The following is a 27,379-nucleotide window of genomic DNA, read 5'->3' as shown; positions in this document are numbered from 1 at the left end:
GACAATCAACACGCTTTCATGCCATTCGCGTTTGACACTTATGTGTAAAATTATTTTCTCTCTCTCTCTCTCTCTCTCTCTCTATATATATATATATATATATATATATATATATATATATATATATAAGCCACTTATGCTTTTTCAGATGAAGTATGAAACCAAACTTGTGAATTTAGTAAAATACAAGATGAAAATTGTGAAAAAATAATAGGGGCTGAAACTGCGAATTGAGTAAAATAGGAGGATAAAAAATTGCATTTAAACTTTTAAAACATTACTACTTTGTTTGTACATTATATAAAGGTAGCTTTTTTATGTCCGTGTGTTTCAACTTTTAAGCAGAGGACTCTTGAAGAACTCTTGAAGGTTGAACAACTTATTTGTAGTTTATTAAAATCAAGAGAGATTAGTCCACATAAGTTGCTCATTTTATTCTAAATTAATGATTTTTTCAAATGTGTTATTGAGATTTGTCCCAATTTTCAAATGGTTGTTCGATAAATACACAAATAATTATAGGAGTACATTTGATAGCGTTGAAGATGAAAAAATCTTAGAACATTTATATAAAATAAGAAGAAATGCAGTGGACAATTACAATTATCTAACATTATAGTCTTCAAATTTTGGCTGTACATACAAAATATAATGTTTTTTTTTTTTACGGAATACATAATATAATGTTGGTAATCACTAATCTTGTTTAATTACAATGTAGTCATTTCACCGCATATGCATTTGCATATTTGTGTATAAATATTTATTTTTGGTGAATAATCTTAACCCCAATTATTGGAAACTAGCGGGTCAGGCAAACGCGTTCCGCGTCTGCATGTGTCTGACTTATATCCAATTAAAAAATATATGCCCTATGTTATGATGAGTTTGTTAATAAAATATTTTTGCTGCTAAAAAAAAGTTGTATCTTATGTTATAATGAGTTTATTAATAAAAGATTTTTATTGTTATTAAAAAAATTAAGGGTATTGTTGGTATTATGAAAAGTCCACGTATCATCTTTATATACTCCCTCCGTCCCATAATATAAGCAAAAAAAATTATTTTCACACTTATTAAGAAAAGTAAAATATGATAATTGCAATGATAACTTTTTGTGTTTTTGTTGAAATAAGTTTCATGGGAAGATGTAAAAAGAGTTTTTATTGGTTATTGATTATGAGAAAAAGAAGAGAGAGAGTAAATTAAGTAAAAGTCTGTCTTGAAAATGATAAAAGTTAGTTTTTTTTCTTATAATTTGGCACATGAAAAAGTGAATTTTTTTGCTTATAATATGAGACGGATGGAGTATAGTATAGATATAGATATCTCCCTAATTTTGGAAATTTTGTGAATAATATTTTTAATTATTATTAATTTTTTTTTATAAAAAAAAATCCATAAATAATTAATAAAACGGTAAATTTAATTGTAATTTGGGTAAGTTTAAAAGAAAAAGCCGTTAGTTTAAAATTTGAATTAGAAGGAGAATGGCAGAGACGTTATTAGTACAAAAATATCGGACATTTTGAACTAAGCTAACGAAAAGTAAAGAAGAAACGGACCCACTTTGGTGACTTGGATTGACGAATATAGACACTACTCTCTCCATTTCCAGCTGCATGTGCCTCTGAGTTTCTGCAAAACAACAGTTACCATTACTCTCACTCTCTGTTTTCGTGCCAACCAAAACTAGTAACAAACATTCTCATTCATTCTAGGGTTTTCAATTTCTGCTGCATCTCTCTTCTCTCATCTCATCTGTAAGCTCTACTCCCTCTCTCTCTCTCTCTCTTCCGATTCTGAAATGCATTCATTATTTATTTATTTATTTATTTATTTTTTAATTTTATGAAAAAATGCATGGTTAAGATTCTGAAATTGTTTGTTTCGTTTTTGATTTTGGTGAATCGAAATGAAGTTAGATCGGTGAGAGAAGATAATGTCGTCCAGAGCGGGGCCGTCGTCGGAGTCCCAAGGACCGCCGTTGCAGAGGCGTATAACGCGGACGCAAACTGCTGGTAACCTTGGAGAAGCTATTTTTGATAGTGAAGTTGTACCTTCTTCTCTTGTTGAAATTGCTCCCATTCTTCGTGTTGCTAATGAGGTTGAAAAGACTCACCCTAGAGTTGCTTATTTATGTAAGTTCTTTTTTTATTCTGCTTTTTTTGCACACTGCCTTTGCATGCAGCTTCTGGTTCTTCGGTGTTTATTTGTTGATGATTCTGATTTTTTGAATTGATTGCTGTTTAATTACTTTTAGTAGTATCATTCAATCTTAAATTCACTATCGCAATGCAAGAGTTGATATCACTAATTTTAGTATTATTCTCTACAAGCTTAGTTTTGTACTATCTGCACATTTCCCCCTTTAACTGTGTGACATGTAAACACTGTGATTATTTATTGGTGTATGAAAGTATTTATATTTGAGCGTATTTTGTTATTGTAGGTCGGTTTTATGCTTTTGAGAAAGCTCATAGGTTGGACCCCACTTCAAGTGGTCGAGGTGTTCGGCAATTTAAAACCGCTCTTCTTCAACGTCTAGAACGAGTAAGCAATGACATGGTTTCTTTAGACAATTTTAGACTGTTACTGATGTCATCCTGAAAGTTTAAGGAATGCTTTCTACGGAGCATCTTATTTACCAACCGTTTTTATGTTATCATGTTATATTGAATGAATGTGAGCGATTTCCCCTAAAAAGATTTAGAGAGTATTAATTTAGAACATTTCAATTAATTTCTGTATATCTTTTATCATTTTATTCTACATTTCTTAGGAAAATGATCCAACACTGAAAGGAAGGATAAAGAAAAGTGATGCCCGTGAGATGCAGAGTTTTTATCAGCATTACTACAAAAAATATATCCAAGCTTTACAAAATGCTGCTGATAAAGCTGATCGGTATGTTGTTTTGTAGTGCGCAGTGTTATTTGTGATGTGCCTTTTCTGTGATGTGATTAGCAGTGAGTTTGTCTTCTTACTTTCAGTGCACAGCTAACCAAGGCATATCAGACCGCTAATGTTCTTTTTGAGGTTTTAAAAGCTGTTAACATGACACAATCTATGGAAGTTGACCGTGAGGTAATTTTCCCCCGGTTCCTAAGTATTGTTGACTCTTTTTATGCGAACCTTTGTAAATATCATATTTAAGTTAGTTCACTATTATTGAATTTTTGCTTAAAACTTTTTAATTCTCACCTGCCTTTGTATTCACGAGTCATGATTGATTTTCCATCGGCATTGTAACAGATTTTGGAGACTCAAGATAAAGTTGCCGAGAAAACAGAGATCTTAGTTCCTTACAACATTCTTCCTCTTGATCCTGATAGTGCAAATCAGGCAATAATGAGATTTCCTGAGGTAGGGTCTTTAGTTTCATATATGAACATAATTCTGACCCCCATATTTTTCCTTAAATTTTTAGTGAAAGTAACTATTCACCACTCTTTCCAGATCCAAGCGGCTGTATTTGCTCTTCGTAACACGAGGGGTCTTGCATGGCCAAAGGACTACAAGAAAAAAAAAGATGAAGACATTCTAGATTGGCTTGGAGCAATGTATGGGTTTCAGGTAAATTACAATCTGGAACCAGTAATTTGTCTACGCACGTAATGACTTATGTGTTACTAACAAATTCATTTGGACTTGTTTGCCACCTCTTTTACATAATACAGAAGCACAATGTGGCAAATCAGAGAGAACATTTGATCTTATTGCTTGCAAATGTACACATAAGACAATTTCCTAAGCCTGATCAACAACCAAAGGTGAGGTTTAACTGGATAGTTTTATGCAATGTTTTTCCTCTCTATTTTCAATTTTACATTCTCCACAGAACATTTTGGTCCCCCTTTTAACATAGAAGGTGATTCCTTGCTATTCTTTTAGTTATCATGTAGCCTCTAAATCTTTAAATGTGAGAGTGTGCGCCCGCGTGTGTGTGTGTTTCTTTTGTTTTTGTTTCATAAATAAATGTAATGCTCAGTAAAGTCACATATTTGAAGGCTTCCTCAAACTTTCTATATGAGTGCACTCTCTTACTGATTTTCAGGGGAGATATTTAACACTCGATGTTTCAATTTCTAGTGTTAATATATATTTTTTCCATTATCCATAAGAATATTCATATATTAATTTGCATAAATATGCTTGTGACTTGTGCGTGTTATTTGCCTAGTTGGATGAGCGTGCACTGACAGAAGTGATGAAGAAGCTTTTCAAAAATTACAAGAAGTGGTGCAAGTATTTGGGTCGAAAGAGTAGCCTTTGGTGAGAGTTATGTTTTCATAATTTGGAAAGATATCTATACTGTTGTTTTGCAAACTAGGAGCTATTTGTTTAGTTACATATAAGGAATTAATGACAAGATAAATTTGTAACTTGTTTTTCTATTTTCATTATACATTTATGCTGTAATGTTATATAGTCTTATGGACTTAATTTATTTGCGATTTTTAATTTCAATTTCTTACTCACAGCTTGTTTGAACTCTTTCTTTCTAGCTTTCAAGAACTATATGTATATGTCAGTTTCTCGTGCAGTATATCTCATCCATGTACATTGCAGGTTGCCAACAATACAACAAGAAGTGCAGCAACGTAAATTACTATACATGGGCCTTTATCTTCTAATATGGGGTGAAGCGGCCAACCTAAGATTCATGCCAGAATGCCTTTGCTATATCTATCACCATGTAAGCCTTGTAATTTAAACCAACCCATGATTATGGATGGCAATTGTTCTTTCAGATCATATTTTTCAAGGATAGGGTTTTAACGTGTTATATGGGTTTTATTTAATTATAATTAAGGTTTGAAATATTTTAAGATATTTTTATACTTTGAATGTTGACCTAATCAATGTTTTTGTCGATTTTTGTTATAATTAGTTTTAATAGTGAAATGCCATTTTTTTATTGATTTATAAAAAAATACATCAAAGGGAAAACATATATGGCTCATGAGTGAGTTTTATATTTATAGACATCAATCGGGTATGTGTATTAAAGATAGTATCTATGTTGGTATGGGTGCATGAACCATTCTATGGTACTTACCAATTTCATCCTTACTACAATGTTTAGTTACTATTCCTCGGTGTCACTTCATTATCTTTGTTTCTAAATTCCTGAACCCTTTAATTCCAAATATTTTGATAGGATATCTCCTGGATTTGACTTGGGCCTATTGCTTGTTTGTTAAGTTGGGATTCCTCTATTTTGGATAACCCTAGTGTGATTTTTACCTAGAGGCACAAGCTGCTTGAGTCATCTGTCACTATAAATTAATGTAAATAAACTCCATCTTTTGCTGTCATTTTGTTTCCTAGTGATATTGTCATAAGTTATAAGTTAAGACTCATGGATACGGAAATCCTTAAAGACCCGGTGTTTTGATATTTTTTAAAACCAACTTTCCCAAAAGCTTAAGTTGTTAGGCAGAGATCAACTCTCCCTTATTCAAGATCCTGTTGTTTGTGACTCCTGCACAATGCACAAGCTCCATCCGATCTTAAAGAATTTAGCAGCACCCACTGAACTTCTTGTTAGTCCCTGGCGCTTGGTCATAGAAGCCCAAGAATAATTGTATATCTAACATTTAAGTCTGTTTGCCCATGTGGTTTTTGTCACTTGCCAACATTGTAGGTATTGAGTGATTTCTTTGAAGGCAGCCTACTTCTTTGTTGAACTTGAATTAGTATTGACATGCTTTACAATCTTTTTCACGTTGCTTCTTGTAGATGGCTTTTGAATTGTATGGTATGCTTGCTGGCAATGTTAGTCCATTGACGGGAGAGAATATCAAGCCAGCCTATGGAGGCGAAGAGGAGGCTTTCTTAAGGAAAGTTGTAACCCCCATATATGATGTGATTGCAAAGGTGCTTTTTCTGCCTTTGATTATTTTCTTCTTTTCTTTCTACTATGTTTGTGAGTACACAACTAAACCACGTTTTATTCATGATATTTATAATGTCTCGAACAAAATTGTTGATTGCTTTGTTAAATAGGAAGCTGAAAGGAGCAAAAGAGGGAGGTCCAAGCATTCGCAGTGGAGGAACTATGATGATTTAAATGAATATTTCTGGTATGAATTAGCTTATTCTTCCTATAGTTTTTTGCCTTGAATGGTTTATTATTTATACCTGCCTGGGTGTTAATTTTCAATAAAAATTGTAGGTCTGTTGATTGTTTTCGGCTTGGTTGGCCAATGCGTGCTGATGCTGATTTCTTTTGCCTTCCAGTTGAAAAGCTATACTTTGATAAGTTGAAGGTAAGCATTGAGTATGATCTCTCATTTTCTCTTGACTATTTTAATTTTGTAAGCTTTGTTTACTCAGTATTGGCTTGTGGGTATTCCATGAATTTCATATACTTGGATCATTTGCAGATAGTTTTAGTTTGTATGCCCTAGAGCATTTTTGGTTGATGCTTCGTCATATAGAATGAATATATAAAATTATAGATTATCATGAACATTTGGGTCCTATTTGTTCATTTTTATCTCTTGATTTTAAAATGAAAAATTTACTTTATCTTAGAATTGAGAGTTGAGGCTAACTCAACCCTACAAAACCGGCCTGTAAGGTGTGGAATGGCTCTAATTATAAACTCATGTTCATGCCATCTCACATTCGATGTGGGACTCTTAACACTTTCCCCCCCCTCTCTCTCTCTCTCTCTCTCTCTCCAGAACTCATCATCCAAACAAAAACCCAAAGTATTCTTTGAAATACTTTCTTATTTATTTATTTATTTATTTATAATTCATGTAATTACCACTCAAGCAATTCCACAAATATTAAGTCCTTAAGTCGTAATCTCTTCAGGAAAACTTGTTTGAGATTTACTATATGCATACAGTCCATTGAAAATTGAGTTGAATATATGCATTATATACTTGCTGATTATATGTGCATTATATACTAGCTGGTTACTGGTTAAAATATCTATTTTTCTGTTAAAAAAGTTATATGCATTATCTCTAGGCTTGAATGCTGGGCTGAAAATTAGAAGATTCTTCTATGTTTGATTATGATTATGATACTGATTCAAAACGTTACATGGGTGTTATTAAAATTTTCATTATCAAACACAAGTAAACAAGTAAATTTGAAAATTTTATTGAGGAAAGCCTGAAACTTATATGCGACACTAGATTTTAAGCCTTGAGCTTGAACTTGCAGGATAACAACCCAGATAACAGGGACAGATGGGTTGGAAAGGGCAACTTTGTTGAGATAAGGTCATTTTGGCATATTTTCAGAAGTTTTGATCGCATGTGGAGTTTTTTCATACTATGCTTACAGGTAATATATACTTTTTATCCTATGTTGCCAAATATACTTCCAATTAAGTTTTTATTTTTTTATTTTTTTAATGTCTTGCGAAACAAGATTCATTTCTAAAAGAGCCAATTTGTCATTAGGCTATGATTATTGTTGCTTGGAATGGAACCGGGGATCCAAGTGCAATATTTAATGGTGATGTTTTCAAGAAAGCACTTAGCGTGTTTATAACAGCAGCTATATTAAAGTTTGGACAAGGCAAGTGACAACCAATTTACTAGAACATATATATTCTGCTAGATGCTGTTCAATTTCCAGTTTTATCTGTTTTGTTTTTAGTGAGTTGCGTTGCGATATAAAATTTTAGCCTACTCTACTATGTTGACTTATATTCTAGAGCCTTTTTGTTCTTGAGATTATAATGATTGGTTAACAAGCAATAGTAGTAATAAATACTGAAACAAAATTTGTTAAGATAAATTTATGATTTTAGATGCGTCTTATAGAGATGCTTTTGAAAATTTGATGGTCGTACAGTTTCTGTACACAAAGTAAGCAGAGAGAGTAGGAGAAGCAGACTAAAAAGTGTTGGTAGAATTTACTTAGTGGGCAGAATAGGATGGTAGGGGAAGCTTATTCTCCCATTGTTATAGACTAGCACTAGCCTACAGGTTGTTTATTTTGTTAAAAAATAAAAGTGTTCATTAAGTAAAGATTATTTCGTTAGTTAAAATGTCTGATTGATGGCATCATGCCGTAATCGAAACTTCCGAAACTGGCAAGCAGCTAATTTCCACAAAATACTCTACTTTTTCTTTCTTCAACTTTTTAACTTTTAGGTTTTCTCTCACGGGAACTATCTTAGCATTATATAATGAGCAGGTTGTTTATAGTCACCTTTTCTTATTTTATGCTAATGTGGGCAGCTATTCTTGATGTGATTCTCAATTGGAAAGCACAGCGGAGTATGTCAATGCATGTTAAGTTAAGATACATTCTAAAAGTTGTTTCAGCTGCAGCATGGGTGATTGTTTTATCGGTCACTTATGCTTATACTTGGGACAATCCTCCTGGCTTTGCTCAAACCATCCAAAGTTGGTTTGGAAGCCGTTCACGTTCACCTTCAATGTTTATCATGGCTGTTGCTGTATACCTGTCACCAAATATGCTAGCTGCCATATTGTTTCTGTTCCCACTGATTCGGCGTTTTCTTGAGAGATCGAATTATAGGATTGTGATGTTTATGATGTGGTGGTCGCAGGTAGGTGATATGACATATATATATTGTGCTATTAAAACTGAGATATATAGACTCTCTAACTTGGTGTTTTGTTGCCTTGTATTGACAGCCCCGTCTCTATGTCGGTAGGGGGATGCATGAGAGCACATTTTCCCTTTTCAAGTAAGAAACTAGTGTTTAAAAAGTTTCTATTTCTTGTGGATGATGTAACTTTTCTTGGAATCTGATGTTAATATGTCGTCGCATATAATCTCAGGTACACAGTTTTTTGGGTTCTCTTGATAATTACAAAGTTAGCATTCAGTTACTATATAGAGGTAATACCTTTTCATTCATGACTCCAAAATTTTCCACATTTGTGCGAATGATTATGCACGTCTTTTTTTGGTCCTTAGAATTGGACATCTCTCTTATCCTTGTATGATATTAACCTCCACCCCAATGACTTTCACTTGCTCTTACTGATCGTCTGTTGCTATAGATAAAATATTTTCGTCTGTTGCTATAGATAAAATATTTGATGGAACTACAAAAGCCCTTGTTTTTGTAAGATGAAACCTTTGGTGGGACCTATGAAATATGTACCATGATTCATCTTTTTCCTGAATCAACTTTGCTTGTTTAACTACGTCTCATATTACACAAGCTATCAATTTGACTTTTAACATGCTGTATATTTTATTTTTATAGATAAAACCTCTGGTAGAACCTTCAAAGGCTATAATGCGTGTACATATCTCACATTTCCAGTGGCATGAATTCTTTCCACGAGGTAGACAAGCTTGAACACTTAGGTTTTTCATATTATTTCATTTTTCCACAATGAATTCATAAATTGTGTGCTTTGCAGCTCGAAAAAATATCGGTGTTGTTATTGCACTTTGGGCTCCAATTATTTTGGTATGTCTTTAAAATGTATCTGATTCAGTTAGTCTGTTGATAAATACCACGATACATACCGATCTATATCTTTTTTCCTTTTCAGGTCTACTTCATGGATACCCAGATTTGGTATGCCATATTCTCAACTTTATTTGGTGGTATTTATGGGGCATTCCGTCGTCTCGGCGAGGTTAGTAGATTTTGCCCACATTTCTCTTTAGTGGTTTTCACTTGGATACTTTGTTTTTATTCGTTGTTGTTTTGTCCATACTTTAGTGGGAGTCGAAAGAAGCCTGAGTTTATTCTTCCATACTAGATATGCTTGGTTTATGCACTTTTATACTGATATGTTGTGCATTATGGTCGTTGTGAGCTGTTTGTTTCCTTTGCTTTATTGGTCATACCATAACACAAGTAAACGATACTTATGATCATTATATTATGCATATTTTCTTATTGCTTATCATTTGGGGTTTGTGCTTTATTTTGTCATATTATGGGATTTTATAACTTTGTTATAAGTTTTGTGGTGCCTTTTTCCCTGTGGATACTATAGTTTATGTTTGCTTCAGTCTCAAGTTTGGTCTTCTTGTTCCAGCAGTAGTATGCATCTCGTGCATTGCATGATTTTTTGAAGTCAGATAAAAGGCATTAAAACAAAAAATGTTTGAAGTTGAAAATGAGGGGATATGCATGATTAAATGTGGGACATTGAATTAAACATATTCTTCGTGTTAGAAACAAGATATGAAACTAAGCCACTTTCCAGTACACTCACCCCAATTTACATATGGACTAGGGTTGTTCAGCTTCCATGATTTCAACTTCATGAATTAACTATAAAAAAGTTGTTAGTTCCTGAGATAATTCCATCATTCCCTGCTCAGCTTTTTCCACACCTAATCATTTTGTTGTTAACTGGTTTCAGATAAGGACACTGGGAATGCTTAGATCTCGTTTTGAATCATTGCCCGGTGCCTTTAATGCCTGTTTGATCCCAGAGGAAAAGAGTGAGCCAAGAAAGAAAGGATTGAAAGCAACTTTATCTCGCAGATTTGACCAGGTTAATTAGTTTACCATCAGATTCTTGGACTTGTGATTAAAAATTAGAGCATCTATGCTTCAGATTTACTTTTCCTTTATTGATACAGATCCCATCTAACAAAGGTAAAGAAGCTGCAAGATTTGCACAACTTTGGAACCAAATTATCACTAGTTTTAGAGAAGAAGATCTTATCAGTAATAGGTAATCTGCAGGGAACATTTGTATTTCTGGTTCTTGATCTTTTCTTCTCTCTCTTGATACCAGATAGAGTACTATATTTTTTTACTATAGTGTGCTGATGTTGTTATACTGTTCAGGGAAATGGACCTTTTGCTTGTGCCTTATTGGGCAGATCCTGAGTTAGACCTAATACAATGGCCACCGTTTCTGCTTGCTAGCAAGGTTTATTTATTTAAAGTCTTACTTTTGAAAGTTTGCTGCCTTAATGTCGATTACCAATTTTCTATCCGCTTTTGTAGATTCCAATTGCATTGGATATGGCTAAGGACAGCAATGGAAAGGACCGAGAGCTGAGAAAAAGAATAGAGTTCGACAACTATATGTCCTGTGCTGTCCGGGAGTGTTATGCTTCATTTAAGAGCATCATTAGGCACTTGGTTCAAGGGGACCGTGAGAAACAGTAAGTCCTTCAAAACAGTATAATGCAGTTGTTTACTTGGTTGTTGATGCGTGTAGCAGTACTTTGAGTGGTATTTCTCAGTTGGTAGTATTCCTTAGTTGATCCCAATTATAACAGATAATATTTGTTCTGATAAAAATGCTTTTGACAATGACTGTTTTCCTCATTTTTTCTGCTTTATTTTTACATCACCTAACCAACTTTTGAATTCATTGTTTATCTAAAACACATTTTCAATATTTTTGGCACCTTTCATTTCAGGGTTATAGAATACATTCTATCAGAGGTAGACAAACATATTGAAGCCGGTGATCTAATAAGTGAATTCAAACTGAGTGCCCTTCCTAGCCTCTATGGGCAATTTGTTGCGCTAATCAAATATTTGGTAACTTTTGAAATTTGCATCGTGAATATGTAGCTGTTAAAATGAAAAAATCTTATCCCACATTTTATTCAATGCAGTTAGACAATAAGCTTGAAGACAGGGACCAAGTTGTGATTCTATTCCAGGACATGCTGGAGGTGGTGACAAGGGATATAATGATGGAGGATCACATATTCAGGTGATGATAGTCCCAAAGTATCTACATCTTTAAATGATATACTCTTGCTTCTATGATTATGATTGTATTATTTTGCATGTATAGCTTGGTAGATTCAATCCATGGCGGATCTGGACATGAGGGGATGCTTCTTCTTGAGCAACAACACCAGTTATTTGCATCTGAAGGGGCTATCAGGTTTCCAATTGAACCGGTTACGGAAGCTTGGACAGAGAAGGTTTGCTACTAATTAATCAGTTCTGACGAGAATTTGAACACTGAACTGTATATCTGATGATCTTTGGCCGTATATTTAATATTTCAGATTAAGCGCCTTTACCTGCTGCTTACAACAAAAGAATCAGCAATGGATGTACCATCTAACTTAGAAGCCAAAAGACGCATTTCATTTTTCTCAAATTCACTGTTTATGGATATGCCTACAGCACCCAAAGTTCGGAACATGCTTTCATTCTCGTAAGCATTCTTTTAGTTCTATATATTTAGCTATGCTTTTATGATGAAACATATAAACCAGTTAAGTGAATATAGCAAAAACAATTAATTTGCTTTATCTGAATATACCAATAGTTCATTAAAGAGAAGTTAGATAGCGGGTTGTTTACATCTACTACAATGAGAATGATTGGCAACTGTACCAACTAAGGGTTTGTCAACATACCTGTTTCAACTAAGGGTTTGTCAGTTGGCAACTGTACCAACTAAGGGTTTGTCAACATACCTGTTTCAACAACTTAACTTGCTAGCTGATAATGATTGAAATCTTTTCATTAGATTTTGGGGTAGTGTTGATATGTAAATAACACTATTTTAGGCTATAATTTTTCTTACCTTTGTTTCCTTTTTCTTTTTTGTATATATAACCGCAATAACGATAAATATTAGGACAAGATTTGATTTCTGCTTTCCTTGATTGACATATACATTGTTGATCCACATCATAAAGATTCAACCAAGTTTTACGTTGGCAGCTGACTGCCTAACACATCCCACTCTATTTATCTAGGCTTGAGACAGACTATGTATAGCTTTGCAACAAAACACAACATAGGCAATATCAGGAAAAATTTAGAGGACGATGGTTTGGCTAGAGGCAGCTATAACCACTTGAGGTAGAGTAAGACTGAGAAAAACTCTAGGTGAAACTGTTAATAAAGATCGAGAGGTTAATGGTTTGGCTATAGAAATGACTTATGCTAGAGCATTATGGTGATGTTTGATCGATGTATGCTACCCCCCTGCCTAGTGAGATAAGGTGTGGTTGTCATTGTTTCTTGATTGTCATTTATTAGGATTAGTCTATGTAATATTATTAGTGCTTGTAATTTTAATTTAAATCATCAAATAATATTTAGTTTCTCCAATATTATCTTTCAACTTGAACTCTGCAGGGTTTTAACTCCATACTACACAGAAGAGGTTCTCTTTTCCTTGCGTGAGTTGGAATCACCCAATGAAGATGGTGTTTCAATACTTTTCTACTTACAAAAGATCTTTCCAGGTGTTCACCCTTACCTTAAAATCATTGTATAGATGTTTAAGTTCAACGGGTGGGTATTAATGCATTTTTCCGTAATTTGGCCATCAGATGAATGGAATAACTTTCTTCAACGAGTGAATTGTTCCAACGAAGATGAACTTAAAGAATATGATGAGCTAGAAGAAGAGCTTCGTCGCTGGGCATCGTACAGAGGCCAAACTTTGACCAGAACTGGTTTTTTTTCACTCTCTTTCTATGTTTATTTGAAACTTGAGGGTTCCTATAAAAATGTCCTATCCTCAGTGTAAATGGCATATTTCTTATCATTACAATTGATTGAAGACTTTTTATTGATTCAGTTAGAGGCATGATGTACTACAGAAAAGCCTTAGAGCTTCAGGCTTTTCTCGATATGGCCAAAGATGAAGGTGACTATTGATGAGATCAAAGATTTTCTTATAATTTGCTCATAATTTGGTTTTAAAGTGAATAGTAGATGATTGTTTTGCATGAAACTAACCTCTTAATTTTATTTTATTTTCTGAATGCAATGATACAAATGTACAGATTTGATGGAAGGCTATAAAGCCATAGAAAATTCAGATGATAATTCAAGGGGGGAAAGATCATTATGGACACAATGTCAAGCTGTAGCTGATATGAAATTCTCATATGTGGTATCGTGCCAACAATATGGGATTGACAAGCGATCTGGTGTTGCTCGTGCACAGGACATACTGAGGCTTATGGCAAGGTAAGTATCCAAGGTTAATTGTAGTTCTGGCTTTTATGTTTGTTTATACCAATTAGTGGGTTCATATGTTTTCATTTCGTAGGTATCCTTCACTTCGAGTCGCCTATATCGATGAGGTAGAGGAACCTAGCAAAGAGAGACCCAAAAAGATCAGCAAAGTTTATTACTCCTGCTTGGTGAAGGCTATGCCAAAATCCAGTAGTCCTTCCGAGACAGAGCCTGAGCAATGTTTGGACCAGGTAAGTGTATTTTGGTAATTAAAGGATGCATTTTGGTAATTTTTAAATGAAGTTTTTTATCACACAAAAAAGAGGGTAAATACAACCACAAGAGGATACTGAATCTTCTGAAAGACAAGGCCTGACTAGAGTTTATAAAGAGTGACACCCCTCGCCTTATAAGCCGATTTTGTAAGGTTGAGTTAGGCCCAATTCTAAGAATCATGAGTGGCAAACATGATCCCATAATATAAGGAAACTAGGATCCATCAAATAAATCAAAGAGTAAATGTAAACTATTTTTTACAATATACATGAACGATATTTTCCTCTAATTGTGTTACTACGCATACTCATTTTGTAATTTCACTATAATTTTATTATTTGCGTAGGACCAAATATAATTCAGGAGTTTGCAAATGTTGTTTGAGCCAACAGCCTTTTCCCGCCATAATAGTTTTTTCCATTATTATCTATCAAAGTCTTGGGTTCATACTCTGCATTTGATTGTTTTGATCAGGTCATATATAAAATAAAGCTTCCTGGGCCAGCTATTTTGGGTGAGGGTAAACCTGAAAATCAGAATCATGCCATAATGTTCACACGGGGAGAAGGCTTGCAAACAATAGATATGAACCAGGTAATACTTGTTTGAGAATCACAATTATAATGTCTGATTTCAATAAAGGTGATCGAGTTTCCTATATTACAGGATAATTACATGGAAGAAGCTTTAAAAATGAGGAATCTGTTGCAAGAATTCCTTAAGAAGCATGATGGAGTGAGGTACCCAAGTATTCTTGGACTTCGGGAGCATATATTTACTGGAAGGTAAAGGCTTTTTCTCTTCATACTGATTTGTTTTTATTCTGCTTAAAAAAAACCTGTGAACTAAAATTCACAATTTACAAGTCCCTGACTATTATTTTGTTCTGAATTTTCAGTGTTTCTTCTCTTGCATGGTTCATGTCAAATCAGGAAACCAGTTTTGTGACAATTGGTCAGAGATTGCTGGCTAATCCACTGAAGTATGTGCTCATTCTCATTCTTGTTTTTATGTTATTTTTGTTGTTAAGTGATCTATGACTGCAAAAAGAGGAATTGAGAAAATAAGGGTCTTCGCGTGTGAGAGAAAAAATACATGGTTGGTCATGGTGGCTGAAGTTACAATGTTAAAAAAGGGTTTATTGTTACAAAACCCCAAGTCTTGATTGATGGCTGGTAAACACCGAGCAAAGGTAGAGGTGGCAATTTAGCAGCAACCAGACCTCTACAAAATCTATATTAGTATAAAGAAAACCATACTCTATGTTCCTGGTGAAGGTATATACTGACACAGAGACGATCTGATTACACGACGTACTAACTGATCATTGAGTTTAAAAAATCTTTGATAACAAATGGGTAATATAAATGTCAGAAAATTTTGGTATATTTTTCTTGTTAGATATATTATTTTAGATCTCCATTTGAATTTTCATTAGGCTTAGGAAATATATAACATGCTTTCATTTTATATATATGATCATGAAGGGTTCGCTTCCACTATGGGCATCCTGATGTCTTTGATAGGCTTTTTCACCTCACAAGAGGAGGGGTAAGCAAAGCCTCCAAGGTTATCAATTTGAGTGAAGATATCTTTGCTGGTAAAGTGATGCCTATCTCCTTTTTTTTTTTCCTGTTTGAATCTTATCTTCATTTGCTTTTTTTTTTTTTGTATATTCTTCATTTGAATGTTACTATGTTACTTGCAGGCTTTAATTCTACCCTCCGTGAAGGAAATGTTACTCATCATGAGTACATACAAGTTGGGAAAGGGAGAGATGTGGGTCTCAACCAGATTTCTATGTTTGAAGCAAAGATAGCTAATGGCAACGGAGAGCAAACACTTAGTCGAGATGTATACCGACTTGGCCACCGATTCGACTTCTTCCGAATGTTGTCTTGTTATTTCACTACAATTGGATTTTACTTCAGTACTCTGGTACGTCACCACCGAAGTAATTCTTGTTTAGTTTTTTTTTTTTTTTTCACAATATTTTCTAAACTGTTTTCTTGTTTACACTTTGAGCAGATTACTGTTCTCACTGTGTACGTATTCCTCTATGGTCGCCTTTATCTTGTTCTTAGTGGACTTGAAGAAGGTTTGAGCACACAAAAAGCCATTCGAGACAATAAGCCTCTTCAAGTGGCTCTTGCTTCTCAGTCCTTTGTTCAAATTGGGTTTTTGATGGCTCTGCCCATGTTGATGGAAATTGGCTTGGAAAGGGGATTCCGAACTGCACTTAGTGAGTTCATATTAATGCAGTTGCAGCTAGCTCCAGTTTTCTTCACGTTTTCGCTTGGGACAAAAACTCACTATTATGGAAGGACATTGCTTCATGGAGGTGCCAAATATAGACCTACTGGTCGAGGGTTTGTGGTTTTCCATGCTAAATTTGCTGACAACTACAGACTTTACTCCCGTAGTCACTTTGTCAAGGGTATTGAGCTAATGACTTTGCTCATTGTATACCAAATTTTTGGCAATGCTTATAGAAGCGGGCTTTCATATCTATTGATTACCACACCGATGTGGTTTATGGTGGGCACCTGGCTTTATGCTCCCTTCTTGTTCAATCCTTCTGGATTTGAGTGGCAAAAGATTGTTGATGATTGGACTGATTGGAATAAATGGATTAGCATCCGAGGCGGTATAGGTGTACCATCTGAAAAGAGTTGGGAATCTTGGTGGGAGGAGGAACAAGAGCATCTCAAATATTCCGGAATGCGTGGAATCATAACCGAGATACTGTTATCTTTGCGTTTTTTCATCTATCAGTATGGTCTTGTTTATCACTTGAACTTTACAAAATCTACAAAAAGTTTCCTTGTAAGTATTTACTTATGTTGTTCCCTTACCCAACTATCTATCTCACTTTCATAATTTGGAATATTAAATGATTATTTTTTTCTTGCTTACAGGTCTATGGCATATCATGGTTGGTGATTTTTTTTATATTGGTTGTGTTGAAGGTTAGAAGCAAGCTAGTTTTTATATTGTTGAGCATGTTAAAATTGTTCATGTGATGTGTGATTTATCAATATATAAACATTAGAGGCTGTTAATAGCTTTGCTCCTTGGTTGGACACTTGGTATGGTTATCTCATGTATATTTCAATTGTTATCAAAATACATGTGTTAATCTATATTTATAAGCCAAGTACTAACCACATGGGGCGGAAACTAGGTCTGTGATAATTAATACAAACTAGTTACAATAATTATTTACAGCACCTTATTATCGAAGCTCATTCCACTTACTGATTTTCTTTTTCCATGTCTTTTCAGACGGTGTCTGTTGGGAGAAGGAAATTTAGTGCAGATTTTCAACTTGTCTTCCGTCTAATGAAGGGATTGGTATTTGTGACTTTTGTCTCGATTCTAGTAACCATGATTGCCCTTGCTCACATGTCATTGCAGGACATTGTTGTTTGCATTCTTGCCTTCATGCCAACTGGTTGGGGAATGCTACAGGTGAATGTTCTTTCACTTTGCAAATTATTTATTAGTTTTTGAGTAATATGCTAAATCCTTATCCATGAAATGACGACTGAGTATACCGAGACTGACTTCAAACTTCTGAAGTCGTTAATTATATGCATCAAATTAGTGAAGCACTTGCTTCCAATGGCTCTTGGAATAGTGTGGTTTTGTATTCCTATTTTTTCTTCCTTTCTGTTATGAAATCTCAAGGCAGTTTATCAGTAAAGTCATATTTATTTTAGAACTGCTGCAGTACGCACCTTATTTCCCTTGAACTTGCATTTTTTTGTTTGTGGTTTTCCTAATCATTTTTATCTCATTATCATGCAGATTGCACAAGCATTAAAGCCTGTAGTATGCCGGGCTGGGTTTTGGGAATCAGTAAAAACTCTAGCACGTGGTTATGAGGTTTTCATGGGTTTGCTCTTGTTCACTCCTGTTGCCTTCCTGGCTTGGTTTCCTTTTGTGTCGGAATTTCAGACGCGTATGCTTTTCAATCAAGCATTCAGCCGAGGTTTACAAATTTCTCGTATTCTTGGGGGCCAAAGGAAGGGTCGCTCCTCTCGCAACAAGGAATAGTTTGCTCTGCGCAACGCGGCTTAAACCATATATGCACTCCACTACTTCCTTGAGAAGTAATAGTTTGTTGTGCAACTTTTTTATATTATATTATATTGTAACTAGTTGTAGGTTGTAGTCTGTAGTAGTAAGAATGAGGTTAGATCATAGGGGCTTTAATTTTATTACTGAAATACATTATGGTATTATTCCAATCATCGATGAAATTTATTTAAGTTATATTTGACACAATTGTTTTTGAAATTTTATACTTATACATCCTTCAAAACTCTTGTAAAATACACCCTAAACCCTAAAACGTATACACCCCTACTCGTTTAGATATCCCTCTTTTCACTTCTCCTCCTTTACATTTTGATTTGGGATCAATATGTTTCTCTTTTATCTTCTCTCGGTTCATTGATGGTTGTGAGTTCAACCTTTCAAAACTTAGATTTTTACTCGCTTTGTTTCACAACGAGACGCCACATTCTTGGGTGTGGCTAATGAGTGCTTGGTTAGCGAGTTAATGAAAGAAAATTGTTTTAAAAATATATATTTTTGGCGGTAATGAAAGAAAATTGATATTACACTATTTTTTTCATAGAAACTTACCTTTTTGAAACAATACTTTAAGTACACTTGTTAGCATTCTCCATATTAATTTTACTTCATTAACTTGCTTTTTTAGTGATGATTGAAATCATTCTCCATAATTTTTCTCAAACAAGAGTATTGGCAAGAAAACAATGATTTGTGATAGTAAACTATTATTTTCTAGTTTTTATTTACAGCAATTTTTTTCTAGTTAATGTGATATTAATAATTTTATGTATCTAAAATATTATTTTACACTTATTCTGAAATTATGTTAATTTTTTATTTTTTACTAGGTTGAGGAAGAAGAATATGAGTGTGTGATGGAAAATAATGATGGTGAACGAAGAAATGATATACATCACAAAAATTCTCATGCAATAATCTATCTTTTTGTTATTTCTCTCAGATGGAATCTACGTTGTTTATTTGTTTCTTCACTCATGAGTCATGACTCAAAAGCACAATGCATTGTCTTTTTTTGCATCGTAGATAAAGAGTCACCACGGCCCCCACAATTCACATTATAAATGGAAAATAATAATAGATTTTACATTTAACTAACAAGTATGCTACTATTTTCACCAATTTTTCAATATGCTATATTTTCAATGCAACATTGCAACCTACCCAGCCTCCCTTGTATGATTTCTCTATGTAATATACCAAAGGATGATAATACCCGAAATCATGTGTTGAAGCAATAATATTATTGTTAGAACTTTGTACAAATGAATTGAGAGGCTATCATAAGATTCGGAACAAAAAATTATGCTTCTTACTTGCCTCTCTTTATGCCAAAATAAACATAGATCAGTACAACAACCATTGAGAATCTTCTATGCATCTACTCGTGACAACTATAATTATAATAGGTCCAGCTGCGACTATACATCATGAAAGAGTCTCCTTATCTGGTCAACTGTTGCAGGCGCCATCGTTGCTGGGCAGCGCTTATACTGTAATGAGCAAAAATACATGCAGTAAACTAAGAATTAGATGGTAAAGAAAGCAGGAGAAGAGGTGATATCAATTGAGTATGTTCCCTTTGGAACTCTTTATCCAATCTTTGACTGATAATGATAAACCTTCATCCTAGATCTAGTCCATCCCAAATGGGTCAAGTATAATGAAAATTCTAGATATACAATATTAGTATGACAGAAGGAGTTAACGTTGTCACTTGGCTTTCAATTAAAAGGGTAATCCCAAACATGTTGTCATGTACAAGCACAATTAAATCCACATAAAGTTACTGTCAAATTTATTTACAAACATTTCCCTCTTAAAAGAAGTTTCATGTATCCGCAAAATATTAATTGAAACAGTATATCTTAATGAAACTCCCAGCGGTTCTACTCGAACTTGTAAAACAGAAACAGCAGTTTGAATTGTAATAACTTCAATCAACAATCAAGGCAAATATGGGTTCATGAAAGTTATTTCCTTTCAGTGTCAAAGTTAGGTGTCTAGAGCTCTCACCTGAGTAACAAACTTGAATATACAAGCATAGCAGAAGACGAAGCCTGAAACTGTAATTACAGATGGATTTACGCGTTTCTGCAAGCACAAGGGGCAAATTGTTCTGTCTGGCGGTAACTGTACCCCTTCTTTGGCTACCTATTCATATTACATAGAGATCCACAAACAGATCCTTTAGGCAGTAAACTGGCACAACTTTTTGAATTATTTGGAAAATTTTAATTACTTGATGCACTACACCATAGAGCGGATGCAAGCCTAGCGATGCAAACTATGTAGTGAAAAGAAGCTTTTAATTTACAGTGAATATTGAAATTCTTAATTCTCTTATCATGACCAAAATGGTGAAGTGAGAGTAGTGATGCGAGAGGTGGAGAAATGCTTAAAAATTGTCTCTTTACCTTCGGTGGAGGGGGAGGAGGGGGAGGAGGATATACAGTTGGAGCTGACATTCTTTCCTCAGCAGACTGATACCACCATTCCATCATCTATATAGGATGTGGGATTTAGATAAAAGGAGGAGAGAAAATAATAAGAACTTTGAATATTGTTGATAATAAATAATAACTTGATACCAAAGACTAAAGATTAATCCCTATTTATAGGGATACATAGACTCAATTCAAGAGCAAATCATAATAGCAATAAGTAATATAAAATTTAATCTAAGAGACACTCTAAGATTATAAACTAATCCTAGGAAAAACCTAAAGATACTCTAATATTATTATAAGATATTTTCTAATAGTCTAACAATAGTGTTATTGGTTATGCTCCTAGGTAAAGGGTAAATAAAGCTGACATATTTAACAGCACATAACAGGCAGGCATAATTAGGACCCCTGGACAGAACAAGAAGAGTCAAGCTTCAGATAAATCAAACCACCAAGGCAATGGAATTTAAGGCTTTAGCAAACCATGACTCTGTTGGTAAGAATAACTGATACCAAATTGGACACTGATAAATCATAATATTCAAAATTGAGCCAACAATATCAAGCAAACTACAATAAGCTAAGGTTTCAATATTAAAAGGGATACCCATCTTACTTTAAAGAAGAACACTGCTGCAATCAAACCGGTTTGCGCATAGTCAAGTACAGTGTATGTACAACTGAGCAATGCTCCCTGCAATGTCTGCATTATGAAATACCTTATATCATATAAAGTAATTCATGGGGATAAAGTGAGGAATAAACAGACATTGATTCATACTGTCCGCATTGCCATGCATGATAACAGATTGCAAATATTTATATACAAATGGAAAGTTTTAACATTTTAACCTATATAGCCTGATATAAAAGGAAAAATAAAATCATCACGGTGATAAAAGAAATACAAACCTTTATCCATTGAGGACCACGGAGTCTCTCACGTTCACGGCTACGTATCTTAGAAATTCTAGAAGAGGCATCCATCTATTTTGACATGAAAGGAAAAGTCAATCATATGAAAATGAAAAGAAATGGTAAATTAGAAAGTTCTTAATCAGCAAAAAAAAAAAACTCACAAGTTGCTTCAATTATTTATTTGAGATTCACATATTGTGTAAGAAAAATAATAATAATAATAATAATAATAATAATAATAATAATAATAATAATACAATGTCCATTTTGTCAAGCTCAACTGCCACACAAGAGAACGAGTTCCATGACAACTTGATGAAGACAGGAGTGGATTTGTATGATCATGACATTTGAAACAAAGTTTGGTACTCTAGAAAGGGTCGGGCATTAAATTAGTAACAACTGCAAACATTGACTAATATGTCGATAGATTTTATTACAAAGTTCCACTCATTAACTGCTTTAACACACCCACAAACTGACAATTTGACAAATACCCTAACACGACAGATTCACTCACATTCACCAATAACACAATAGCACTCAACAACCAATCGAGGGCATTTAAATGATAACAGCAACAGCAAGTTTCAAAAGTTATTTAACTACATTTGGACTGGAAGTGTAAAGGTCCGCCAATACATGCACAGCTTGGGACTTATGATATTTTTGACTCAAAGAACCAAAATTAGAAAGGCAAAACATAGTAAAGAAAAAACGACGCATGTCATAGATTCAGCTATATTTTTTGTAAATAATAATAGGCAAAATAATGAAGACTTCTCTAAAGTCAATACATTAAATGTTTACCAGCTCTTGCCCAGTAGCTCGGCACACATTAATCCCAAGTGCGTGCAGCGCTAGTGAGTAGTATCCAGTAGCATCCAATAGGTATAACATCTGGTATGCGAATTGGAAGCCTGTGTGTAAATATAGACAGTTAGAAATGTTCAGACTTCCAAGTATAATTGAGAGACAGAATCGGATAAACGGAACAAACATGAAGAAAACAATTAACTCTTAAATTAAGTGGATTTACATTTATCTGAAAAATTGCTTGCAATTGAAATAAAGATAAATGTAAACAAATCAAGATAGAAATAATCCAAAGTCTCAGAAACCTGAATTTCACACACATACCCTCAGTACCAGCATGTAACAAGGGGTAACAAAATCCAACAATTTTCTGAAATCTCTTTGTGATGCGTGTTGTAACAGAGGCACGTGAATCCGAGGCTGACGTGGACAACAAAGAATCCTGTTGAAAATCATATGATTCGTTTTCATCTCCCCAAAGAGTGGCCTGAATCCTTGCTTCCCTTTCTTTATTGTAGATTGAATGCAACTTGGATTTCAAATACGGCAACACAACCTGAAAGCATACATAAATATATTTTAAATATAATGTTCATAAGAAGTGGTTTCATGTGACATGAAATGACAGACATTGAGAGAAATCAAGGCACTGACTGTTTGGAAACACAACTTAATTAAGAGCTTATAGAATAAGCATTTATACATAAACACTTATAATTGCAAATGAATATGTTGTTTATCCAAAGAGAGGCAAAATGAAATAAGACAACAGAAAAAGGTCCGAAATAAGGTTAGGGTTAGAATTGGTATACCAAAAAGAGAAGAGAAAGAAGCTTTTGGCGCCTCCGTAACTGTGAAGTAGTAGTAGCAGTAAGAGTATCATCGTTGTTATTGATTTTGATATTTGCGGGTCTTCTTCGGAGACCGTAGAGAGATTCAGAAAAAGAAGCATCTATGTATGAATTCAAAGAAATGAATTGTAATTAGAATTGTGATGTGAAAGAGTGAAGAAGTAACAACAAGAAGTACCTATACCTGTGGTTCTTAAGCTATGAGCTTCGAGAACGAGCATGAGTAATGAGAAAGATTCATCTTCGTAATCTAATAATTTATGAAGGAAGGGTCTTCGTAATGCTAATACGCCGATTGAGTATGTCAAAGCCGCACGGAGACTCCGTGGAAGCTGTTCCGCCGCCGCCATCTCGAAGAACGTCGGTCGACTTCCTTGTCCGCCCACTTGAAACAACATCGCCACGTCTGCTTCCGCCTCAATGACTGATGCTGTTGGAGATGAACCAACTGAACTTGCTAGAAAAAATAGAGATATTGAAGAGATTTTAACAGTTGTAGAAGATGAAATTCAATACGATGATCCCACCGTCTCTCAAATATGTATGTTGATGATCCACTAGAGTCTTCTATAGATAATTCCTCCACTGATTCTATGTACTATATCGAATTCAATGTCTAGGTCCAGCTTTATATATGTATAGCTCAAGATTTTTGAAACTAATTTCTTGCCACACACTACTTTGTACTATATGTTTATATTAATTTTCAGCAAAAGGTGGCTGAAAGGGAAGTTGGAAGCATAGATAGAAGTAAGGACATTGCCCGATTGCAAGAGTTCTCGAGAGTTACAGAAAGAAGAATAATAATGTTGTGGATGATCAATTACGTGAGGAGGAAATGCAGTTCAGGGAATCTGGCCACAATCTTGACGAGTATGTTTCTCACCCATTGCTAGTACTATGTATATAGTACTTCAGTGCCTGTTTAGATTATATTGTCCTCTTCCTTTTATTAAATATGTGTGTGATCAAATATAGTGACTGAATTTTTGTGTCAGCCCAAAACTTTCTCCGATAACAATACTACCTTTTTATTTTTTTTGGTAAATTGACGAAATGGCAAAGCCATCATAAACACACACACAAGTGAGGTCATGCCGTCTCGCCTAACAATTTCGGCATTTTGTTGAACTAGGACTTGTGGACTAAGTATGGATATATAATTATTTATGTCATTTCATGGTGAATGCAGGTTGGAGCGTAAGACTGTAAAGAGGAAAAGGGGTTTTGCTACCTTAAAGGTTTTAGGAACAGTGCTTAAGCAATTGAGTGAAGAAATTCCTTATGAGGTTGGGTTCTTCCTTCTTTGAACAAATGTAATCTATTAATATGATTTTTAATTTTCTTATTGGTATAGATTATATGGAAAATGAATACCCTTTCAATTTTCAATACAATATTAATTATTTATTTTCTCAATTTTACCTTGTAATTAATATTACTTGCATCACAAGTCATTATCTTCCACCATGCATTTATGGTAACGGTGAATACACCAATACTTGATAAGAGTGATTTAGTAAGAGTACTATTCTCAACTCGAACATCTGCTAAACTGTTTTATCTATGTTGCAGCGTGTTATCGAATCAGATTCTACATCGACAGAGGATCTGATCACTTACAACATCATCCCTATAGATGCTACTTCTTCAACAAATGCTATTGTCTTTTTTCCTGAGGTTCTTGAGCTTCTTTAAGATCCTTTTTTTTTTTTTGGTGACGGCTTCTTACCTGAAAAAATTTATTGTTAGGTGCAAGCAGCAGTTTCAGCTCTCAAGTATTTCAGTGCCTTTGCCTAAACTACCCAATGCTTATTTCATTTCTCCTACAAGTAATGCCAACATATTCGATTTTCTGCAGTATACTTTTGGATTTCAGGCCAGTATATGTTGGTTTTTATTTGTTGTTAATTGTCATGTCAAGATTGGTCTTGTTCTTTCAGTTATTCTTATTGTTTTCTCATGCATATGATGGTTTGTTTGCTGCCAGAAAGATAATGTAGCTAATCAGCGTGAACACATAGTTCATCTTCTCGCGAATGAGCAATCTCGGCTTGGAGTTCCAGACAAAACCAAACCCGTAAGTATTTGATTCTCGTCACTTTGAGATTCATTCGCCTTATTGAATTTCCTCAAGTTTTTCTTGTTAAGTGCTTTATTTGCAAAATGTTACATCATTTACCGAATGAAGTGAGTTTAATAAATATTCAAAATTTTAAACATAAGTATGGTTTATTCTTTGTTTATGTGATCAAATGATACATAAAAAACTAGGTGGTTTTAAAGTGATTAAGCTCATAGCCATAGTAGGAGAGAGACAATGCAGTATAGAAAACAAATTTGGTTTATGCTCTTTAAGTTGACCTTGGAAGCAAGATACCTGCTACAAATATTGATGGAATTGGAGAGTATCAGAGGAATAAAAAAGAGTTGCTCTAGATTTTCATTAATATCATTCAAGTTTAATAATATTCTCTGTATTATACTACTAACGCCTGTGTATTTACAAGAGGTGTCGGAAATGAAGTTTCTGGTGGCGGATGAGGAGGATTTTCACAAGCCATCAGGATCAGAGGGTTCTTGATGCTATATGAGGGTTTGAGAATTCCGAGAGAGAAGAGAGTTCTAAAAGTGTTAGTGAAACTCATGTTTCCAGAAACTTAATGAAGCAGCCTTGGAGAAAGTATTCCTCAAGTCCCTTGAGAATTACATAAATTGGAGCAACTACTTATGCATTCAGCCTGTTTGGAGCAGGTACTGTGACTATTTATATTTTGTATTAAAACCAATTGAATTTTTGTGATCTTTGTACATGATTATGGACATTAAAGGGGCATTTGTGGTTTTAGTTTTGAAGCTGTTAATGAAGGGAAGAAATTGCTGTATGTTTCTTTATACCTCCTAATATGGGGTGAAGCTTCCAATGTTAGATTTCTACCAGAATGTTTGTGCTACATATTCCATCAAGTAAGTTAATTGAACAATGTTCGAGTCATATTTCCCTTTTATTGTTTCTGTAAAGTTTTTTGTATATTTAATATACTGGCATTTAAGTATTCGTTGCTGTTACCGTTAGTTTGCATTAATTTGATTGCTTCACTATTTAAATAAATGCAATATTGGTCTCAACTTGTTGATGATTGGTACTAATGCAAACAGTGATGAGACTTTTTTATATATGTAGATGGCTAGAGAGATGGATGAGGTTTTAAGGCAGCAAATTGCTCAGACAGCCAATAGTTGCACTTCTGAGGACGGTGTTTCATTTCTTGATCATGTTATCCTTCCTCTCTATGACGTTATTTCTGCATGCAGTAATGTCAAAAGAGTAAATAAGTTCTGTACATCAGCAGTAGATGATACACATAATTTTATGCTGTGGATGGATATGCATAAAATCATTTAACTATCTTACTTTTTGAACATGCATGGCCATTCATTTCAGTAATTATGTGTCATCAGAATCTCTATTTCTCTTCCAATTACTTGAAAATTCACTACTACCTGTGAGCTTTCTCGGCAAGGTATTGTCATTCAGTAGACCCTGCATAAGAAACACGTCAGAAATACTGTAATTTTCATTACAAACAAAAAGTCGTTATGCAAATAGACAATGATGTTGTACACTTAACTGTGCAATAACCGTAATCAATAAGTTACTCTATTCCCCTTATATACCTGGAAAAATGTTTTTGTGGCATGATTGGCTTTTGCTGAGAACTCAAGGCATTCTTAATTTGATTAATGAATAAACCGAGGAGACTGACTAATCAAAACAAAAAGCAAGCAGTGCCTATGAAGAGCAAAGTGAGAGTAATAAAAACAGTACTGAATCCATATACATATAAATTATTTTAAGCCGCCAAGTTTTTTTTTGGCATAAAGGAGCTAAACAAAGGAAAAATAAAGGAAATAAAACAACAGGAAAACTAAAAGCTAGATTCTAAGAAAACCATCCCTTCGAGCATCTGCTTGCAGCAAGGGTATCACCTCTTCTGGTGGCTCCAGGAAATCACCCCAAGTACCAACAGAAGCAGCACCTAGCTTAGCCATAAAGTCTGCTGACGCATTTGCCTCCCTTAGAG

At 34.3% G+C, this 27,379-nt stretch overlaps 3 protein-coding genes across 11 annotated transcripts in view; 2 read left to right on the top strand and 1 right to left on the bottom strand.

The window, feature by feature from the left end:
- Window positions 1–1,585: 1,585 nt before the first annotated feature.
- The window catches only part of LOC123892227 (callose synthase 3), a 34,653-nt gene continuing 8,859 nt past the window's right edge, over window positions 1,586–27,379 (top strand). Inside the window, exons 1-43 of one of the 3 annotated variants that reach the window (XM_045951499.1) lie at window positions 1,586–1,763; window positions 1,922–2,141; window positions 2,453–2,553; window positions 2,783–2,907; window positions 2,994–3,087; window positions 3,256–3,366; window positions 3,460–3,576; window positions 3,681–3,773; window positions 4,184–4,275; window positions 4,573–4,699; window positions 5,746–5,883; window positions 6,013–6,089; window positions 6,182–6,275; window positions 7,189–7,311; window positions 7,431–7,548; window positions 8,217–8,551; window positions 8,640–8,692; window positions 8,787–8,847; window positions 9,221–9,302; window positions 9,381–9,430; window positions 9,516–9,602; window positions 10,341–10,475; window positions 10,564–10,658; window positions 10,775–10,859; window positions 10,937–11,097; window positions 11,359–11,482; window positions 11,560–11,660; window positions 11,745–11,877; window positions 11,965–12,116; window positions 13,052–13,161; window positions 13,249–13,374; window positions 13,500–13,568; window positions 13,708–13,894; window positions 13,977–14,133; window positions 14,633–14,752; window positions 14,825–14,943; window positions 15,057–15,140; window positions 15,646–15,758; window positions 15,867–16,096; window positions 16,187–16,984; window positions 17,077–17,127; window positions 17,444–17,629; window positions 17,969–18,448. In XM_045951499.1, the coding sequence (XP_045807455.1) occupies window positions 1,943–2,141; window positions 2,453–2,553; window positions 2,783–2,907; window positions 2,994–3,087; window positions 3,256–3,366; window positions 3,460–3,576; window positions 3,681–3,773; window positions 4,184–4,275; window positions 4,573–4,699; window positions 5,746–5,883; window positions 6,013–6,089; window positions 6,182–6,275; window positions 7,189–7,311; window positions 7,431–7,548; window positions 8,217–8,551; window positions 8,640–8,692; window positions 8,787–8,847; window positions 9,221–9,302; window positions 9,381–9,430; window positions 9,516–9,602; window positions 10,341–10,475; window positions 10,564–10,658; window positions 10,775–10,859; window positions 10,937–11,097; window positions 11,359–11,482; window positions 11,560–11,660; window positions 11,745–11,877; window positions 11,965–12,116; window positions 13,052–13,161; window positions 13,249–13,374; window positions 13,500–13,568; window positions 13,708–13,894; window positions 13,977–14,133; window positions 14,633–14,752; window positions 14,825–14,943; window positions 15,057–15,140; window positions 15,646–15,758; window positions 15,867–16,096; window positions 16,187–16,984; window positions 17,077–17,127; window positions 17,444–17,629; window positions 17,969–18,217 (5,862 nt within the window). In that variant the 5' untranslated portion in view covers window positions 1,586–1,763; window positions 1,922–1,942 and the 3' untranslated portion in view covers window positions 18,218–18,448. Of the gene's footprint in view, window positions 1,764–1,921; window positions 2,142–2,452; window positions 2,554–2,782; window positions 2,908–2,993; window positions 3,088–3,255; window positions 3,367–3,459; window positions 3,577–3,680; window positions 3,774–4,183; window positions 4,276–4,572; window positions 4,700–5,745; window positions 5,884–6,012; window positions 6,090–6,181; window positions 6,276–7,188; window positions 7,312–7,430; window positions 7,549–8,216; window positions 8,552–8,639; window positions 8,693–8,786; window positions 8,848–9,220; window positions 9,303–9,380; window positions 9,431–9,515; window positions 9,603–10,340; window positions 10,476–10,563; window positions 10,659–10,774; window positions 10,860–10,936; window positions 11,098–11,358; window positions 11,483–11,559; window positions 11,661–11,744; window positions 11,878–11,964; window positions 12,117–13,051; window positions 13,162–13,248; window positions 13,375–13,499; window positions 13,569–13,707; window positions 13,895–13,976; window positions 14,134–14,632; window positions 14,753–14,824; window positions 14,944–15,056; window positions 15,141–15,645; window positions 15,759–15,866; window positions 16,097–16,186; window positions 16,985–17,076; window positions 17,128–17,443; window positions 17,630–17,968; window positions 18,449–27,379 lie in introns of those variants that run through there. The other 2 variants (XM_045945181.1, XM_045952307.1) reach the window with 2 other exon arrangements.
- LOC123903113 (peroxisome biogenesis protein 12-like) lies at window positions 19,485–23,692 on the bottom strand. Its single transcript, XM_045953271.1, has 9 exons — window positions 23,479–23,692; window positions 23,256–23,395; window positions 22,768–22,999; window positions 22,438–22,547; window positions 21,622–21,696; window positions 21,326–21,412; window positions 20,677–20,763; window positions 20,276–20,413; window positions 19,485–19,752 (listed from the first exon to the last, which is right to left on the bottom strand). The coding sequence occupies exons 1-9, from the start codon at window positions 23,690–23,692 to the stop codon at window positions 19,681–19,683; spliced, it is 1,155 nt and encodes a 384-aa protein (XP_045809227.1). The 3' UTR covers window positions 19,485–19,680.
- On the top strand, window positions 23,706–26,994 carry LOC123904872 (callose synthase 9-like). Of its 7 annotated transcripts, none has more exons than XR_006808823.1 (8): window positions 23,706–23,835; window positions 24,005–24,167; window positions 24,487–24,583; window positions 24,870–24,974; window positions 25,047–25,126; window positions 25,285–26,048; window positions 26,144–26,261; window positions 26,479–26,994. XR_006808823.1 is itself a non-coding variant. In XM_045954730.1 (4 exons), exons 1-4 carry the CDS (start codon window positions 24,133–24,135, stop codon window positions 25,092–25,094), a joined length of 285 nt encoding a protein of 94 aa, XP_045810686.1. In that variant the 5' UTR covers window positions 23,918–24,132; the 3' UTR covers window positions 25,095–25,374. The 7 variants fall into 7 exon arrangements, 1 of the variants encoding a protein (XP_045810686.1); XR_006808535.1 differs by having other exon boundaries at window positions 25,047–25,374; window positions 25,805–26,048; XR_006808695.1 differs by lacking the exon at window positions 23,706–23,835 and having other exon boundaries at window positions 23,918–24,167; window positions 25,285–25,374; window positions 25,805–26,048.

The sequence above is a fragment of the Trifolium pratense genome, linkage group LG1 (genome assembly GCF_020283565.1).
Source record: "Trifolium pratense cultivar HEN17-A07 linkage group LG1, ARS_RC_1.1, whole genome shotgun sequence".
Taxonomy (NCBI): domain Eukaryota; kingdom Viridiplantae; phylum Streptophyta; class Magnoliopsida; order Fabales; family Fabaceae; genus Trifolium; species Trifolium pratense.
This window is presented reverse-complemented; position numbering and strand designations above follow the sequence as displayed.

Bases quoted from the DNA above. Each gene is read 5' to 3' on its own strand.
- LOC123903113 (XM_045953271.1), bottom strand. From the start codon at position 23,692: ATGTTGTTTCAAGTGGGCGGACAAGGAAGTCGACCGACGTTCTTCGAG. The intron at 21,413-21,621 runs GTTTGTATTTCT...TTCATAATGCAG, and splicing joins GTGGTCCTCAATGGATAAAG to ACATTGCAGGGAGCATTGCT. The intron at 20,764-21,325 runs GTAAGATGGGTA...CATCCTATATAG, and splicing joins CAGCAGTGTTCTTCTTTAAA to ATGATGGAATGGTGGTATCA.
- LOC123904872 (XM_045954730.1), top strand. From the start codon at position 24,133: ATGCAGTTCAGGGAATCTGGCCACAATCTTGACGA. The intron at 24,168-24,486 runs GTATGTTTCTCA...TGGTGAATGCAG, and splicing joins TCTGGCCACAATCTTGACGA to GTTGGAGCGTAAGACTGTAA. The intron at 24,975-25,046 runs GTTCTTGAGCTT...ATTTATTGTTAG, and splicing joins CTATTGTCTTTTTTCCTGAG to GTGCAAGCAGCAGTTTCAGC.